The 20164-nt window shown below is 37.8% G+C and overlaps 2 protein-coding genes across 4 annotated transcripts in view; one reads left to right on the top strand and one right to left on the bottom strand.

Annotated features, from left to right (window-relative positions):
- LOC309478943 (uncharacterized protein) overlaps nt 1-9694 on the top strand; it is a 30022-nt gene extending 20328 nt beyond the window's left edge. The window contains exon 2 of the mRNA XM_082142786.1: nt 7587-9694. Within this exon, the coding sequence (XP_081998912.1) occupies nt 7654-9075 (1422 nt within the window). The 5' untranslated portion in view covers nt 7587-7653 and the 3' untranslated portion in view covers nt 9076-9694. The remainder of the gene's footprint in view (nt 1-7586) is intronic.
- The window catches only part of ppfia3 (PTPRF interacting protein alpha 3), a 40448-nt gene extending 26307 nt beyond the window's left edge, over nt 1-14141 (bottom strand). For 2 of the 3 annotated variants that reach the window (XM_082142264.1, XM_082142265.1), the window contains exons 1-3: nt 13934-14140; nt 10478-11583; nt 776-877 (exon numbers count right to left, since the gene is read on the bottom strand). In XM_082142264.1, coding sequence (XP_081998390.1) covers nt 776-877; nt 10478-10810 — 435 coding nt within the window. In that variant the 5' untranslated portion in view covers nt 10811-11583; nt 13934-14140. Of the gene's footprint in view, nt 1-775; nt 878-10477; nt 11584-13933 lie in introns of all 3 variants that reach the window. The other variant, XM_082142266.1, reaches the window with a different exon arrangement.
- Nucleotides 14142-20164: the final 6023 nt, after the last annotated feature.

Raw genomic sequence — 20164 nt, 5'->3', positions numbered from 1 at the left:
TGAAGCGACGAGAATACTTTTTGTGTATTTTTGGGTGAACTAACCCTTTAATATTGCTATTGTGTACAAAAGGTCTACTTGTGAAGTGAATGTTTTGTCCTGGGTAATAATGGTAAAAATATTCAGTAGCTTTTCTGTAGCCAAGACTTTAAGGTACACAACCATTCAAAAGTTTTTTTGTTTGGAACGACATGAGGGTAATTAATGACAGAAATTTCATTTTTGGGTGAACTAACCCTTTAAGGTAAATTGAAACAACAACAAACAAAGCAATTCAACTTTTTATTTTTACATTAACAGTGAAATTATTGTTGTATTTATTAAAACAAAGTATATTTCTCATCAGGTTTTCTCATCTTTTTTACATTTATCCCGAAACTAACCACCATAAGAAACATTAAAACTCAATGGGCTCAGGGGAGGCAAGAGAGACGCTGCTTCGTAACTTTAACTGCTCATGTCGCTGTTGGACAGTGTCAACATTTTGATTATACACGTATTATTTATACACTTTTTAATGGCGTATTTTGTAATAGTTGCATTGTTTTATTTTTTCTACAGTGGATTATTTTCCATTTTTTAAGAGGCACTTAAAAAATGCCTCCCTTGCCTCCTGGGTGGAAACGTCCCTGCAAGAGTAGGATATTGCACCCCAGCCAAAACATTTCATCAAAAACAAACACCCTTAACAGAAAACCACAAACACAAACACGCGATATAGAAAGGATATGATGTCTGTTTCACACACACAGATTATGGTTATGGGGTTACTGACCCGTGTATTGTTCCTCTCCGCCTTGAGCTCAGCAATCTCCTCTTCTCTCTCCAGCAGCTGCTCCCGACATACATTCAGCTCTTTGGTCAACACCGCAAACTCCTGCTCACACACAAACACACACACAACAAAAGAAAATGAGCTCTGTTCTGATCTTTACAGGCTCTTTACAATCAACACAAATAATCCAGAGTGAGTAACCAGTGAAATATATTTACAGATCACTCAAACCACACACACATAATGTAGAAATAAACACATACACCATATACATGTGTCCACTGTGTCTGGACTTCAGACAGCCTGCCCACGGACCACCCACGACTCACTGACCATCTGAGGCATTACACACAACTGAAATGCACTTTCTCCATCTGGCAAGATCTTATCTGATTCGCTGACTTCACCAGATGTAAGAGTGCCCTTACGAAAAAGTAGTTTATTCAAGTGTTCTATTAGTATACTTCTTTTAAACTACAAATAAGAAAGTGTCCTTTCAGTCTACATTTTATATACTTCTCAAAACTATACTTTATGTACTTCTCAGAAATATACCTTTAAATGACACTTAAGTGTACTTGACTTATACTGAGAGAAAAGTCCAAGTATATTTGGCCTGTACTTGTACTCAATCTTTTGATCGAGATAAAAGTATAATTAAGTATTCAAAGTATACTTGGCTTGTAGTTGTGTAAACTCTTTTGATCGAGTAGCCTATTAAAGTCCAACTGAAATCAAAATTGACCCTATTTAATTTGTTAGCGCATATTACTAGTCTTGTGGTCAAAAATTAATCCGTGCAAGTTAATACACAGAAAAAAATTGTTTGCCGTCGTAATCTTTAATCAAAGTCTGAAAAGTTACTTCCAGTCTGGAATGGCGTTCCTTCTCTGATGATGTAGGTTTGACGGCTTGGGTTGGGAAACGCTTAACCACTCCCCTCAAACCAGAGATGGAGAGGAGGAGCGCTAGAGTAAAACCCTGCCCTCTGTTCAATATTCCTTTTCACTGGGAAATACGTCACAACACTGGAGAAAAGTCGTTTGCAACTTCCGGTTCACGCGGACTTTAAATATACTTGACATAGTTTTTCATATACAGTCTTGTGAAACTTACATTGTTTGAAAATATTGATTAGAATATTGATATAAAACAGATATGTTTATAATTCTGCGTATCTGAACTTTTGTGTAGACTAGTCCACTGGTAGTGTATAGGAATTTACTCTAATTCTACTCTTTCCCCACCATTGACTGAATTTTCCAGTTATGCATGTTTTCACTGTTATATGGTAGGGGGCGCTATGACACATCTTCTAGTACAGGAGAAGAAGAAGCTGAAACCAGTGATAGAAGATTACTCACTCAAATGCAAAATAACGTGATCATCAAACATTAAACAGCGTGTAAATCAAAACTGCTTAATATTACCAAATGAAATGAAGCGTAACCCATGAAGAGAAAACAACTGTGAAGCTTTGGGGGTGTTGGACTCAATCTACTCCATCTGTGTTTTGATCATCGTTCTGAATCTGATCAAGGTGTAGTCTTTGACAAAAATGTGATTTTCTCAACTTTTCTGTTTAAAATGTTGCCTTTCTTTATGAAACTTACCGACATTCAAGTGTTGATAAAAAAAATGATGCATGAAGCTGATAAAATGTTATTAAAATTAAAGTACAGTTAAAGGTATTTTTCAAGTATAAAAAATAATATCTACATTTGAACATAGTAGTATACTGCAAGTGCTAAAAATATATATAAATAGTAAACTATAACTTTACTATAATGTAATGTTCACTTAAAAGAAAACTTTCAAGTATACTTGCAGTATAAACCTCTAAACTAGTAGTTTACTGAGAGTACACTTAAGTGTGTACTTTCATCAACTAAAAATGTACTACTAGTATTAAAATAGTAATCTAAGTAGTTTACTACTGTTACACTTATAGTACACTTAAACATACTTTTATATACTAAAAGTGGGCCAATTTAGTCCCAAGCAGTATTGAAATAGTACACTTACAAGTTTACTACAAGTACACATTGATATTAGTATACTTACTACATAAAGTATACTTAAAAATATACTTGAACATTACTTAAGTATACTTCATAAAATGAACTTGAAGTATACTTCTTTTCTTTTTCGTAAGGGTGTGTCTGAAATCGCACACTGTCTGAGCAGGTAGGCTACTACATTTGACAACCATTAAAAAAGTAGGCCTATGTTCAAAGTAGTATGAATGTAATTCAGACATACTATATCAGTCATGTTGGTACAGTCATGTGATCCACCAGCATCAGTTGCATTGCTTAACTGCCATTCATAAATCCTCTCCCGTGGCCTCATGGGATAGTAAAGTGTCCATCACATGTGCACTTCAGAATCTCGCAGGAAATAGCAGGTCATCTGGGTACTTTTTGCCTACTGTTTTCTGAATACAGGCGGTTTTTGCTCCAAACACATATATTTTTTTGTTCGTTTAAGGCCAGTTTGGCCTGTAATAGAGCAATTAAAGAAGAAAAAGAAGAAAAAAGCAACCAGTATCAGAATCGACCCAGTTGCTTGAAAAAAAAAAAAAAAATCTGAATCAGCCATGAAAAATCATGATCGCTGAATCCCTAATTATATTTACACATAAGAAAACTTTCAATGAAAGCAAGTGGTTGTGTCAAAAGGAAATGAACACAACAGTTCAACAGTTCAGGCAGTGAGATGTGAATTAATCAACATCTCATGGGATGACATTTGAGATTCTTTAAATCAGTTGTTCTTATCCAGGGGGCGGGGGCCTCAGCAAACTTCAAAATGCAAAAAAAAAATCTTGATGTAAACTGAAATCGTATTTCCTTTTCCACCTCAATAACTATTATTTTTATTAAAACTCAGAATCTTGAATCACAGAATCATGTTTAATTCATTCAACAGTTTCGGTTAATAACGAAAGGTTTGAAAACAAGTAGCGTTGTCATAATTACAGAAATGATCGAGGAAATATCTTGGCCTATATGGAGGGCCCTCAGGTCAAAAAAGTTTGAGAACCACTGCTTTACATTACATTTTTTAAATAGTTTATTAAATACTTGAACTATTTAATAGTATAGTTTATATATCTATAAATGTAATTAATGTGTATAAACCAATCCAGATAGGAAGTAGTAATTTATACTCTTTGTGTAGAGAATTTAATGGTCTTCAAAAGTTAACAAGTACAAATTATTTCTCCATCATTGGGAAGACCATCAGACGACAACAGCAAGAAATCTTTGTTACAAAAGTGTAGAAAAGATTATTCAATTATTGCACATTTACACTGAGACCAAAGCTTGTTTGCACTTCCCGTGTGTTTTGTCACAGTTACGTGTTTTTGTTATATCCTCATGTTATATCCTCATGTGTACGAGCAGTGTTGCATATATTGATCTCTTTACCTGCTCTTTTTCTATGTGCATATATTCTGCAAACAAATCGCCGATCCCAACAACTGAATGTGTTAATGCACTGACCTAAAAAACATGAGATTAACCACAAACTATCAAAATTAAACAATTTCATTTATTGACAGCCCAGTGTCATTTCATCGGTTGTCTAAGGCTGTTGATTTGTAACCGAGGCTGGTTTCATAAATGCCATAATCTTGGTATCGTACAGCCAAATCTGGTTTGCGTACATGTGAGACTGAATCAGAGTCCGTTACTTTTTTGCTTCTGTGTGAACAGATGAACAAACATTCTGAACACTCCGATGAGCAACTCTCGGGTGTAAGGTCTTCATAGCACCATGTTGTGTAAGATGACATATGGCCTCACATGGCTGCCACTGCGAGCCTAAAGCCACACCATCTTTTTCTAGCTACCTATATGTGACCGGGTGCCTTCATCCGGAATCACGCATGACACGCCTTCCCTGTCTTACGTAGATAGAATCGCCACGTGCACGTGGAAGTATGTACTTTGTGTATTTATTTACTTCAATGCGCAGTAGATATTGGGATTTTTATTAGACAATGTTGAAATATGCGTGCGAGATGACATGGCAAACGTTCGTAAGTAAAGAACCACCAATTACTTAACCTAAAAGTGAATCAAATCCTGTTCAATCAAGTCAGCAAGCCTTTGGACATAAACAAAAGTAAATCTGAGCCAAATCTTTCTAAGCAAACACATTCACTCTGTAATGCAAACCAAACCCCAATCAAAAGGCATTTACCAAGCAAAGCCTAATTCTAGACCAATCATGTCGCATGTTCCTTCTGAGCTCAAATCAGCCAATCATGTTCCCTTTCCTTCATGATGAACGTATTTGGTGGGTCATGTCTCCATCCATCCCGTCTATATCTAACTGCCTCACTTTCTGCCAACAAGCTAAAATAGGGGAAAGAAGCTGGATCAAGAATTAGGAGAGGAAAGGAAAAGAAGGAGGAGTAGGGGGGCTAAGCTTAGGAGTGGTATAGTGGTACACAGATGGTAACTCAGTGGGCCCATAGGACTTTGGCATTCTGGAAATGTACCTTGCTGAGATTGGACTAGAATTATGTTTGGCACAAGTATGCCAAACACAATTGCGTGATAATGTCCTGCCTTATTTCTTTCTCTCATTCAGACTCCTACAACAGTTCCACTGACACAAAGGACCTCAACAATGGATTTACATCCTCTTTTTCAGTATTTCTCGAATAATTTTTTCTCTCATACGCCCAACGCTGATGGGATGCACCGAATGAACTCTGCTTAATGTATCACTGCTCTGAATATGAGTCTGCTTATTTCAGAGAGTGTTTACATATGTTTTTGTGTATGTGTATGTGCGTTGGATATTGATTCCCCTCTTCTCTGTGCCCCTTAAATACATTCTCCCAGAAAATGGGTCTCTCTGATACATACTATTTCAAGCCACATGTCAGTGGCGGTTGGCTCCAAAAATGTTCCAGTGCTACGTAAATTGATTATTAGTTTGGTATACAAATTGTTTAATGTTTTTTGCATTTAATTATTTATTCTTTAATCAGCATTTGCAAATTGTCACACATTTGTGGGTCAGTTTTGAATTGTGACTTTTCTGACAGGTTTTGAATCAAAAATTCATTTTTATAAGTACATTGCCATCTCTTTAGACTTCAAAAAAAAATATATTTTTGTTCATCAGTAATTTTGTCTTATTTACATTTTAAAACAACTGAACATTCTTAAACCAAGATTCATTTAATAGAAAAAAACAAAACAAAATGGTATATACAGGTGATGAATTACCTTGCAGTTTTTTTTCTTCATTTGTAGCATAAATGTAACAAAACAAGTAACATACTTTGTTCAATTTTACACTGATAAAATAAAAAAACACGAATGCAGTAGGAAATATGATTGACATATTCTGTAAAATGACAAATAGAGAAAACATTTAGCAATGCAGTCAATCACAATATTTATGTACTTTATCTTATTAACTCTGTGAATCAAGCAGTATCGTGTTGTGTCTCTTAGGGCGAGATGTAATTCTGAAATGTAACAGTTACAGAGGAACAAAACTCGTATGACATCACAACCAAATTCATAGTGGCAACAAATTTGATGAAAAATGAAATCCACATTGTGTGCAGAGAAAGACCAGCTACTTTCTCAGTTAGGTAACTCATGCAATGTGGTTCAAAGAGTTTGGGATATTAAGAGTGACTCCATTATTCTGTACACAAATTACTTAAAAGATTCACTTCTGCAAATAAAAGTGGTTGCCGCTTGCAGAATATTGTGTACCTGTATGTTCTTTAGCACTATAATATGACAAACAGGCAGCAAGGATGACAGAGAGGTAGTAAGTGACTTAAATTGCAAAAACTAAAAGTATTAACGTGTAATTGTAACATTTAAACATAACACAACTCTTCCTAAAAAGACATGCTATTACATGAGTTACAGAGCAGAACAAAACTGTTCTATGATTGGCCTGACTGTAAAATGTCTGATCGGCAGAGAGTACAAACTTTGTGAAATGTATTTGTGAATGAAAATAAGAGGGAAAAATCGCAAAACATCTAAACACAAATCTAAGGTGAAGTCAAATGTATAAAGATTTGCAAATGCTGGTTTCAACAATCTTTTTCTATTTAAATATAACTCATGAACACACATTTATATTTTGCGAATTAGGTTTACGCATTAGTGAATTGCAAATTGTGAATATATATTTATTTTAATACTGTTCTGATCCTAAATACAACTGCAATGCCCATCATATTACATCACCTTAAGCTGCTATGATGTCATTCAAGAGTTTAAACTCATTAATTGACAAAATCGATCAATGAAACAACCAGGACTGTTCAAAAGATTATATTAACCAAAAAAAAAAAAAGAAAAAAGTAGCGCCCTAATTGTAGATAAGCAGATAATCTCAAAAAGATATGTAGAACACCTTAAATTAGATCAGAGGAGAGAAAACAGTTCAAGACCCGATGCAAAAAGGACCAGAACAGCCAACAAGTCTGGAAGATAAAGATTAGCTTGAATGTTAGCCAAATCAGACAGGTATAAATACAGACTGTTCAATTCAGACAAAGGAAATAATACAAACCAGACAAGCTTAGTTCTGACCATCTCTTTCTAGATTCTTTAAATCTGTCTGTATGTAACATTACTTATACTTCACTGGCAGCTTATCCTTCCTGAAGATATGGTTCATCTCAATGACCTGTTTTTCCAAACTATTCAGCACAAGACATTCTTAAAGGGATAGCTCACCCAAAATTAATTACTCACCATCATGTCGTTCCAAACTCATAAGACTTTCGTTTATGTTCGCAACACGAATAAAGATCTTTTTGAGCTTCAGCAAGAGCTTCAGCAAGAACCAATGAGGTTAATTATTGTGTGTTACGCAGCATGTTTGAGCTTCAGCAAGAACCAATGAGGTTCATTCTCGTGTTACGCAGCATGTTTGAGCTTCAGCAAGAACCAATGAGGTTCATTCTCGTGTTACGCAGCATGTTTGATCTTCAGCAAGAACCAATGAGGTTCATTCTCGTGTTACGCAGCACGTTTGATCTTCAGCAAGAACCAATGAGGTTCATTCTTGTGTTACGCAGCACGTTTGATCTTCAACAAGAACCAATGAGGTTCATTCTCGTGTTACGCAGCACGTTTGATCTTCAGCAAGAACCAATGATGTTCATTCTTGTGTTACGCAGCACGTTTGATCTTCAGCAAGAACCAATGAGGTTCATTCTTGTGTTACGCAGCACGTTTGATCTTCAACAAGAACCAATGAGGTTCATTCTTGTGTTACGCAGCACATTTGAGCTTCAGCAAGAACCAATGAGGTTCATTCTCGTGTTACGCAGCACGTTTGATCTTCAGCAAGAACCAATGAGGTTCATTCTTGTGTTACGCAGCACGTTTGATCTTCAACAAGAACCAATGAGGTTCATTCTTGTGTTACGCAGCACGTTTGATCTTCAGCAAGAACCAATGAGGTTCATTCTCGTGTTACGCAGCACATTTGAGCTTCAGCAAGAACCAATGAGGTTCATTCTCGTGTTACGCAGCACGTTTGATCTTCAGCAAGAACCAATGAGGTTCATTCTTGTGTTACGCAGCACGTTTGATCTTCAACAAGAACCAATGAGGTTCATTCTTGTGTTACGCAGCACGTTTGATCTTCAGCAAGAACCAATGAGGTTCATTCTTGTGTTACGCAGCACGTTTGATCTTCAACAAGAACCAATGAGGTTCATTCTTGTGTTACGCAGCACATTTGAGCTTCAGCAAGAACCAATGAGGTTAATTCTCGTGTTACGCAGCACGTTTGATCTTCAGCAAGAACCAATGAGGTTAATTCTCGTGTTACGCAGCACGTTTGATCTTCAGCAAGAACCAATGAGGTTCATTCTCGTGTTACGCAGCACGTTTGATCTTCAGCAAGAACCAATGAGGTTCATTCTCGTGTTACGCTGCACGTTTGATCTTCAGCAAGAACCAATGAGGTTCATTCTCGTGTTACGCAGCACGTTTGAGCTTCAACAAGAACCAATGAGGTTCATTCTCGTGTTACGCAGCACGTTTGAGCTTCAGCAAGAACCAATGAGGTTCATTCTCGTGTTACGCAGCACGTTTGAGCTTCAGCAAGAACCAATGAGGTTAATTCTCGTGTTACGCTGCACGTTTGATCTTCAGCAAGAACCAATAAGGTTCATTCTCGTGTGTTACGCAGCACGTTTGAGCTTCAGCAAGAGGTTTGTTCTCGCGCATCAAGCAGGTTCGGTTCAGCTTCTGTTTATTTTCGCTGCTCAATGTCTATGTCAATAAAATACAAAATTCAATATGTTCATCATATAAAGCAATTGTATCTCATCAGAAAATTTGGACTACACCGCTCAATTCATATGGATTAGTTTTACGATCTCTTTATGAACTCTTTGAAGCGTCAAAGTGGTAGTTGAGTAGTTGTCTATGGAGGGACAGAAATCTCTCAGATTTCATTAAAAATATCTTCATTTGTGTTTAGAAAATTAACCAAAGTCTTAAGGGTTTGGAACGACATGAGGGTGAGTAATTAATTACAAAATTTTTATTTGGGGGTGAACTATCCCTTTACAGGAATATTCCAAGTTCAATACATGTTAAAGAATATGTTCGCCAATTTTCAACCTGCATTCATTCATACCATTGTATTGTTACAATGACAGTAGTATATGCAAATGAACATTACTCAGAACTCTTTCTCCATGGTCCCTACACCCAGGATATCCCCATTTATTTGTCTGCAAAAGTTTGCCGGATGCTGGGGCTTTTGTTAAAACTACAGGTTGAACTTCGGCAATTTGCCTGTCTGCCCACAGACAGTCGAATCAAAAGAGGTGCGGTGCCAAAATCAAAAGTGCATTATGGGTGTTTTAAGTTTTTGGCAAAAGGGGACATCACAGCCCTTTTCTTCTTTTTTCTCTAGTAATATAGCACTGATTTAATTTTCTTTCTTCAGATTTCTACTGCTTAGACAGCCAAGTTCTATAAAAGCTTTGTCAGTGGTGAATTACCCCTTTATGCTGAATTGACAGCATTTGTGATATAATGTTGATTGATTATCACAAAAAAACTATTTTGACCCTAATCTAAAAAAAAATCTCTGCTACGGTGATAAACTTACAATGGAAGACAATGGGGCCAGTTTTGAAGAATTTGAAGCAGAAATGTGATGTTATCATTTCGTAAAAGCATGTACATCAATTCTTCTGTTAAAACGTGTGTATTGTTTGAACAGTAATGTAAATCTGTTTAAATCCACATTTTTATAGTCATTTTAGTGTTTATGCTGTTGCGCTGTCATGGCAACAACATTGTAAGAATGGATATAACTTTACACAAACTTTGACACGTCAAAACAGATTGTTTTTGAAACAGTGAGGTTTTTCTTAATGTTTACAGATTGGCCTCGTTCGCTTCCATTCTAAGTGTCTCACTGTAACCCAGGTTTTTCCTTAGTTTTTTAAGAAAATTATGTTTTTGTGGTAATCAACATTATGCCAGTCCAACAAATGCTGTCAATTAAGCATACATGCAACCTGCACTGAACCCTGGATATTATTTTAAAACATGTTACTCCAAAGCCAAGATGATAATTTGGACGTTAAGATAAAAGGTGCATAACATATCTTTATCATGCAATTTAAAATAAGGTTTAAAACACACATACAGAACCCCCTAAGCGTACCTGTGGCAGAGCGATGGAGAGTTGTCTCTGTAGCGAGTCCTTCTCATGACCCAGCTCTCGCAGACGTAGCTGTGCCGTGCCGAGACTGTCCTGGGTCTCTCGGAGACTCTCTAGCAGCCGCTCTCGCTCCGTCAGCATGTTCACCATTAGAGACTCCAGATTTCCAGTGCTCCCCCCCTCGTCTCCACCACGGGCCTCTCGGCTCCCATAGCCACCACCCATGCCCCCTGCACCACCTCCCATACCCCCACCGCCTCCGGCAGGAGAGGACGAGCCTCCTCCACCACCACCCCGCCCGTCCTCCGAGATGGTGGGCATCACCTCACACATCATCTTGAGGCCGTGAACAGGTGTGAGAGTTCGTTATCTGATAGCGTGAGGGAGGTTAAAGGTGAGTGTGTGTATGTGTTGGCCTTACAAGTTTGCAAAGAGGAATTTGAGAGAATCACTGTGTGGGACCGCAAATCTGACAGTATTTGCGTGCCAGAGAGCCTACGGCAAACAGAAAAACAACTTGTCATTCATATGCGGATGTCTAGGATGGAGTAACGTGAGGACTGTGGTAAGAATGTGTGCCGTAACAGTCTGTGTAATGTGTGTGGGAATGTGTGTTGTGTGGAGTATTGCAGATATATTATGCGTACAGTTGTTCTCTCTTACTTTTCCTCTATATCTTGTCCCTCAGTTAGTGTCTGTTTGTTTTCACCCTCTATTCAAGCTTTCTTGGTGGAATATCCTAATTGCTGTGCTCTTCTTCAAGGGTGGACCAGTACTGCCAGTTTATCTGAGAGGTCTTCTTTTTGAGCTTATTATCCACTGTCTTTTCCTTTATTTTTCCTCAGTACTCAGGTAGATTCATGAGTTGTGTTGCTATTTCCTGAATGGCTTCAAGGCTCCTGATTGGCTCTTAGTATGTGCTGTTCAAAATCCTTGGCTTGGGTGTGTTTGGGTTGAGCAGCAGGGTGTGGTCTCAGGTGGAACAAAAGTGGCAGGAGAAAGTTGGAGGGGAAAGTCGCTGGGTCGCAGGGACTGGATTGGGTGAAAGGAAGGGTGGGCATGGAGGAGAGTCTTCTACCCAATGGGTTCGAACTTCAAGTAAAGGAGAGCTGAAGAGGGAAATAAAGGAGAGTGACATTAGCACAAATGGTCAAAGCTGGGCAAGTCATGAAGAAATCAAGCGTTATAGATCAAATCCAGTGAATTCTCAATCTCTCAGTAAACCAGACTTAGAAAATAAATCTGATGGGTTGATGTTTCATTTTCAAAGCAGTAAGTGTCCCAAATTACTTCTGGTATTTTGCAATAGTGTTTTTATTGATAGACTCGGGGGATACCATAGCAAAAAAAAAAAAAAAGGAAAAACAAGACAGTAAATAGGGAGAAAATAACACAATAAACAAAACCAAAAAGCCTTCGGACAGCAAGAGGTGATAGAAAACTTTTAGGACATCTTACTCTTGCAATTACTGATAAAACATGCTTTCAATGCATTAAATGTTGCAATACAAGCTGTCAGGTAACACTGGGAAAGGGCAACATCTGTGCTGTTGGATTACTATCAGCTGTCATTTAAATCTTTAAAACATATTGTGATTATGGACACCATTAAATCATTGGATGGTAAACACTAATGCTTAAAAGTTATCTGCCAATCTTGATGGTGAAAACATTTACATGCACATACTGTAACTTCCTGATTACGGTCCATATTCTGTGTAAGACTTTATTCTGAAAACAGACTTTCATATGTGCCAGAGCTTTTGACATATTACTCATTTTTATATGTAATCAGCATATGGGTGAAATGAATAAGATATGCACATGTTTTTGTTTGCTTGTGCCATTTATAGTCCATCATACATTTTAGTAATATCATTCATATCCCAAACAATAACACACAGGCTATGAATTGCAACATGTAGGTCATGAGACTCTTACAAATATAGGCCATGATGTTGCTTTTAATTTCATAAAATCTTTGCAAGAACAGAAATTGAGTCTCCAGTGTCTCAGCATTTTTTTTAGCTGTTTATATCTAATATCCCCACGAATTACCTTTGCTTGGACATATGCACATATAAAGAATGTTCGGTAACGGTGGATATTCTGAATATAACCCAAAAATCGTATGAATACACAAACATACCATCAAAACTGGCTTATTCTGGCTATGGCAGTGTTCGCATGACCCGTATCCTTATCACAATATGACCAAATTCTGTTTAACATCAGAATATTCTTGTGCATGTAAACGTACTGAGTGAGAGACATGCACTGAAATCACTCGGTTCTTCGACACAGGAGTCAGCACTAGATGGTGGCAGACACATTGGGGACTCGGAGCATCAAACTAAAAATAACATTGTAACCATCGGGTTTCCCCATTACAGAAATCTGGGAATAGCATGAAAGAGCGTCCTGTTCCAGTGAATGTGGACACAGGAATTTGGAAGAATCAACAGAGCAGTGATTCCTCGCACAGGCCACAAATCGTGTTAAATACTCCGTCTTAAATGTTAACGACGTCGAGGCGAATGAAGACAATGTATCAGCCTCGTTTCCGCGACTGTCATGCAGAACATTCAAATCAACACCCAATTTCATTTGTTTTGTCTCTCTGTCTGTCGGTCCATCCGTCTCTCTGCTTCCCTCCCTCTCTCTTCCTCCGACACACACCTATTTCAGATTCCCTTCAATATAGACAGCAGCCGTTTCCTAATACCACATCTCACCGCTTTTCCGTTCGGTTATATTCCTATATATATTCCTTTGGTATATCTGCTAGATGGGCTTTGTAGATCCTATTAGTCATCAGGCTAATGGTTGCGCATGATATACGGAAATGAAATCCATGATGTGTAACGATCATGTAGCCGGGCAGCGCTTTTTGTGTGTCCATGGACGTTGTCGAAACGCAGGAAGGAAGAAACGGGTGTCGTTTTAAGGGAACCAGTGCGTGATTGGAAGCTGCTGATCTTGTTTATTCCGTACTAACATGAAGAGAATGATCAAAAATAAGCACCGCTCCGTTTCGCCCAAACGATCGCTCAGTTTCATAGTGTAAAAGGCTGAATGTATGTGTTGACGTATTCCTCTGCCGCTCGCTCCACCATGATGTGTATATATATATATATATATATATATATATATATATATATATATATATATATATATATGCCGTTTCTCTCCTGCAGATACGCGACTGGACATGCCGTGTCTAAATGAAATGATTACATTTAAACTATAGTCTTATGAATAACGCATCGTGTATGAATAACGCATCGTGTCATTTCTTCAAATGTTGCTATTTTATTCTCTTCCTCCCATCCTTTCGCCTCGCCCCCTCCTCCCAAGTCCTCCATCCCCCTCCTCATCTCCACAGCTGGGCGATATCACACACATACAAACATGCATATATAAGAAAATACATGCGATGCTGACATATGCACCGCTCACCGTTGTCATCGTCGAAGAGTAAACGCAAGACATCATCATCATCATCATTTCATCCCCGTCGACCCCATCGGAGCGCAGCGCTTTCGGGTGCCGAATTTGCCCAGTTATCAGCCTCCCCCCTTCCCTCTTCCTCACACATGTAACGACGGCACCGAGCAAGCAAACGTTACACCTAACCACAGTCTCTCTCTCTCTCTCTCTCTCTCTCTCTATCTCCCCCCCACCCCTCCCTCCCTCTCGATGTAAAGGTGCTGGCTCTTAAAGAAACACTCGCGCCTGCTTCACCACCACAGTAATCACAGACACGAGCTGTTGCTAGGGCTACTGTAACTGTATGATATCATGTCTGTGAAATACACGATCCGCCACCTCACATAAGAAGATAAACGTGTTATTTTAAGAGCAATGCTTGAGCATTCATGGGCGAAAGGTCCAAATGGTCAGCTCAGGGTACCACTGAGAACTTGAGCAGTCTGTCCACTCGCCACATCCACTCCCTCTACCGGTCACTTTCGGTATTGCGCCTCTCAAAACATCCGCACTTGTTAGCAATTATCACCTCATTTTTCAGATTCTCATTGCATCGTCAATCAAGAGGGGTTTTTATTGGGTTTAAAACGGTAATTTTATGATAACTGTGTTTGAGTAAAATAATATTTTGCATAGGCAAAGCCTTTTCGAAATCCGTCAGTTGTCTGTCCTAAATATTTTCCAGCAAAACGAATCACTCTATGAAGCAGTTTTTTACATAAAAAATAACTCCTCTATTTGTTTTATCTATTTGGAATTATATTTGAATACTTACGAACTGAACCCCTGATAAAACTAAAGTCCAATTTATATTTAAAACTTTTAGGAGGTAGTTTTGTTATTTTCCCGTCAGATTTCGAACTGAAAGCGCACGAGCTGAGTTGCTACTGTTGCTATGGTTTCCTCCTCAGACAAACGTAACGTCTTTTCATATTTGGTGCACCTTAATTTAATTTCAATCAACTTAATTTAACTTATGTTGGTTTAAACGCTGTTACAGAAATAGAAGACTGTTTGTAACACCCATAATCTTACTTTGACAGAATTTGAGAAAGTTCCTTAGCCGCCTCAGACACCCCACAACCTTTCTCATAAAAAAGCTAATCATTTGTGATGTATATAGCCTATCTATCACATAGCCTATTTTTATAACCAGCCATGAAATAATAAAAAGCTATCCGTATGACGAGCGCTTGCGGAAAATCATGCTGCGTTCACGCCATGTCGTAATTACCGTAAATAAGAGACGACAACAAGTGATGCTGTACTTAGAGCTGCTCGCGTCCTCTGGTAAGGTTTTATACGTTTCTCACTATTAATTACAAAATGTATCTGCGTGGTCGCGTGGTACAGCGGTCACGTGGTACAAACCTTAGCTCTCAGAATATTACGAGTCTACGATATTACGAGTCTTGTAATTACGCGTTATACGGTCATGTAAATGCTTTTTGCAGGTCAGAATTGCCTTTAAATTGCCCGCGACACGTCTTGCGCCGAGATTCCCCTTTCAGTGGTGGAGGCAACAGACATGAATGCGATAAGCCAATATAAAATAGACACCGGTGACATCTCCACCAATAAAACAAACGGCGAGGAGAGCTTCTACTTTGATAAACGCCAATAAAACGAGGGTAGAATAGGGTGGAGCTATGAGAAGAGTCCCGAAAGGGATGACGTAATGTGTTTTTAGAGGATGATGTCATCGTTGAGCACAAGGAGAGGATTTAAAGACACAGCTGTGCTTTGGTACAACTTGCAGCTGGAGCAAGTACTGCACGAGAACAATGTGGTGGATGTCAGCTTTACATTAGTCGAAATAAAACGACCTCACGTGATATTTTCTAAGCAGTTTTTTCCACTTCTCACTTTGAGAACCCCAAATCATATGCCAATTTTACACAACACCCCCAAATATAACAAGGTGCCAAAATGCACGTGAGTCTTTAACATAGCACACTACTCTAATGCATTACATGTATCTGTAACTTGCATAGCTTGTAGTACTAGCATCTCTACCCATGCACTGCCAGTAACCATGGCAACAGAGGCAACATGGTGTTTATCAGAGTATCTTTTGGAGCTGCAGCATCAGAGCTTTCCAGGCCAGTGAGCGCTTAGGAAAGGAGAAAAGGAGAGGACACTGTTGAGGAACACTGGGATATAACCAACCCTATCCTCACAGGTTCAGGAAAAGTTCAGGGTGAGCAGCAGGTCACAAAAAAAGCCTCAGTTAAGAAGAAAACCTTGAGCGATACTACCATTACAATTATAACTGAGGGTTTTGTTTACTTTTATTTAAAGGATAAGTTCACCCAAAAATGGGAATTCTGTAATCATTTACTCACCATTTTGTTGTTCCGAACTTGTATAACTTTATCTTCTTCTGCAGAACACAAAAGAAGATTTTGAAGAAAGTTGGCAACCAAACAGTTATGGTTACTTACCATTGATTTCCATCATATGGAGAAGAAAACCCAGATATATTTCTTACAACATCTTTTATATTCCATGGAACATGGAAATTATGACAGAATTGTCTTTTTGGGGGTAAACTATCCCTTTAAGATGTTTGTTGCAACTGACACACTCTTAATTATAAAGGTTCTTTATTGGCATGGTTCCTTGAAGAACCTTTAACATCTATAGAACCTTTCAATTCCGCAAAAAGTTATTTATAGTGGAGAAAGTTTCTTAGATGATTAAAATGTTCTTCACACCAAGAAAAAAATGGTTCTTTTAAGAACTGTTGACTGAAAGATAATTTGGGGACCCAAAATGGTTCTTCTGTGGCATCGCTGCAAAAACCCTCTTTTGGAACCTTTATTTTTATGAGTGCGCAGATGTCAATTTATGTGCTGCTCCAGGACCCAAACAGCAGATTCATACAATCAGTGTGCTTTTTTTAACATTTAAACTATCTATAAAATTTTTGCACATTAGATTATTCATGCCGTACTATAGCCTACTCTTGTCTCCATGTCCTGCAAATGGGAGACTGTTGTCTGTCCCTGTGAACTCAGCACATTTATATTCTCTGTGTGTGTGTGTGTGTGTGTGTGTGTGTGTGTGTGTGTGTGTGTGTGTGTGTGTGTGTGTGTGTGTGTGTGTGTGTGTGTGTGTGTGTGTGTGTGTGTGTGTGTGTGTGTGTGTGTGTGTGTGTGTGTGTGTGTGTGTGTGTGTGTGTGTGTGTGTGTGTGAGTGTGTGTGTGTGTGTGCGTGTGTGTGTGTGTGTGTGTGTGTGTGTGTGTGTGTGTGTGTGCTGGTGGCCTGAAGTGCAGGACAGTTTGCTTCTGTCAATAGCAAAGTGATGACCCAAAAAACACCCGAGCATTATCAGAAAGTACATCAGGACCAATGTTTCACGCTCAGACTGCAATCCATTGTCTGCATTTTCACCGCTGCCTGACCATACAGCACAGAGAACAATAGATACTGCATAATGGTGCAGAAGCAGCAGAAATGGCTCATATGTGGATATCATGATATAGGAGATGACACTATGTTTGGCACACGTCTAGAAGTGTAGTGGGAAGTTTTATTAGCTCATAGCTCCCTCTTCTGTCCATCAAGGCTATTGCAATATGGCCCAGATACAAACACAAGAGGTGCTGTAGTGTTGAATAATAGTGCTCTGTGTTAAATGCTTAGTTGTCTCTTATCATCACTCAAACCTCACAGGCTGAGAAAAGACAGACAGAGAGAAAGATCAAGGGTAGAGACAGGAAATGTGAATGAGAGAACGTCAAGAGAGAGTATCAAATACCTGGTTGTCCAATAAGAAATCAGCTAGTGTGCCATTCTAGTGGCCGCTTTCCTATAGAAGGACCAATTCATCGGCCTCAGATCTGTTTCTGCTAAAAAAAAAAACTAATACACAAGAATTTCCGATTTTAAAGGGACAGTTCACCTAAAAATAAGAAGTCTGTCATCATTTACTGACTCTGTTTTTGTTCCAAACCTGTATGGCTGCCATTCTTCTTCACAAAACATCAGCCTCATACACCATTCACTTACATAGTATGGCGATGAAAAACGATCTAAGGGTGAGTGAACATGAGAGATTTTTTTTTTTTTGGTGGACTAACCGTTAACGTTAATCCTTTAAAAAACCTGTCAAAAAAAATAAAAAAATAATAATAACTTCGTTACCGGTTTTTGCAGATATAGATGTTGAGAGTAGAACAAAAGTTGAGATGTGCCCCTAACATTGGCAAATGCGAGAAACAGGATGTGGAAACCAGACTGTCAATACTTCAGAGACTTCTGTAAAATACCTACTGACTTCATGAGGGTTGATATTATAAAAAAAAAAAAAAAAAAAAAGAGGGTCATTGTGAAAAGTGGATGATTCAGCAGCAGTCAGCCCACTCACTGATGCAAATGACTCGAACAGAAGCCCTCTTTCACACTAGCCAAAGCAAGTACTCGTTTCATCAGACTCTCTTCCCACAGTCTTTGAGTCATCTTTCTTGGCTCTTTATTTCATTCCTCTTGTCTTTTACAGGCTACAGCATTCAACAAATAATTCCTTCCTCTGTTTGCTGGTTAACACAGAGTTCCCTGTCCTTGCGAAATGACATCAAACCAAAGAAAAAATCTAATCATAATCTACTCCATTTACTTTCTTAACGCACATTCCTAGTCTTATTTTTTATTAATCTCCATCACTGTTATTCTAGTATTATTTATTATAGTAGGCCTATTAATATTTTGAGTTAGGCTACCCTTTATCTTAGTCATTTTAGTAGGCTACATTAACTTTATTTTGTATGATGCTTTGCTCCAATTAACGATTGGTATTAGTTTTAGTAAACAATAACAACAATAATCTCGCTAGATTCATCAGTGCATGTTATTTCAATGGAAAAACCCATTATAAAAATGGGTTCCTAACACAATTCCATGTCGACTTCAAGAGATAATTTACTCATCATAAATTATTTGCATTACTCATTTCAAACCTGTATGACTTAAATGCTCCTGCAGATCACAGAATTATATACTTTTTAGTGCTGGGCAAAGATTAATCGCGATTGATCGCATCCAAAATAAAAGTTTGTGTTTGCATAATATATGTGTGTGTACTGTGTATAATTATTTTGTATATATAAATACACACATATGCATGTATTTATTTAAGAAATATTTGCATGTATATACTGTATATGTATTTATACATCATTTATATTATATATAAATATAAATAATTTATATATAAATTAAAAAAAACTTAAATATATACATGCATAGCCTATGTGTGTATTTATATATACAAAATAATTATACACAGTACTACACACACATATATTATGCAAACACAAACTTTTATTTTGGATGCGATCAATCGCGATTAATCTTTGCCCAGCACTAATTTTTTTAGAATGTTTCTATCCATATAAAGCCCATTGATTTTTATTTTATGAAGAAAAAAACATTTTCAAAATATTTTTAGTAACACCTCACCCTAGTTAACGTTAATGAATGCATTTACTTACATTAAGAATGAACAATACATTTGTTTTAGTATTTAATCTTTTGTTAACGTTAATAAAATGACAATTATTAGTGACAGCTCAGTTCTATTAAATATTAACAGATGCAACTTTTCATTTTAATAAAGTATCAAATTAACATCAACTAAGAATAATAAATTATTTAGAAGTATTTCTTTTTTATTGTTAGCTCATGTTAATTTATGTAGTTAACCTAACTAATGTTAACAAATGGAACCTTATTAAAAAAAAGTGTTACCATGTCATATTTTATGTTTCACAGAAAGTACATCATACAGGTCTGGAACAACATGACAGAGAATAAATGAGGAAATCTCTTGGCGCAAAACCTCTCAAGTAAACAAGAGAACAGTTTAAATATGTGGACAGCACTTAAGTTTCAGAGCGCCGTAGTGATGTTTGAGTGGAAGGACACTATTTACATATCTTTGTAGCATCACTAGTGAGTGTAACTGAAAGGTGACAGCTGCAGCAGAAGAGGCGGAGCAAGAGGTCACTGGGGTTAGAGAGAGTGTCTGACAGAATTGGAATGGAATTTACAGCAAGTATGTGCCATGTGGCAAGGAGTGTGAGCAAACAACATTCAACGCAGATCAGTGAATACTTCAGAAAAATGCCGATGTCACAACAAGAGAAGCGCAAACTGATTTACTGGAGGAGAAATGCAGAACAGCTGAAACTGACATTT

Source organism: Leuciscus leuciscus (genome assembly GCF_965113295.1).
Source record: "Leuciscus leuciscus genome assembly, chromosome: 1".
NCBI lineage: Eukaryota > Metazoa > Chordata > Actinopteri > Cypriniformes > Leuciscidae > Leuciscus > Leuciscus leuciscus.
This window is presented reverse-complemented; position numbering and strand designations above follow the sequence as displayed.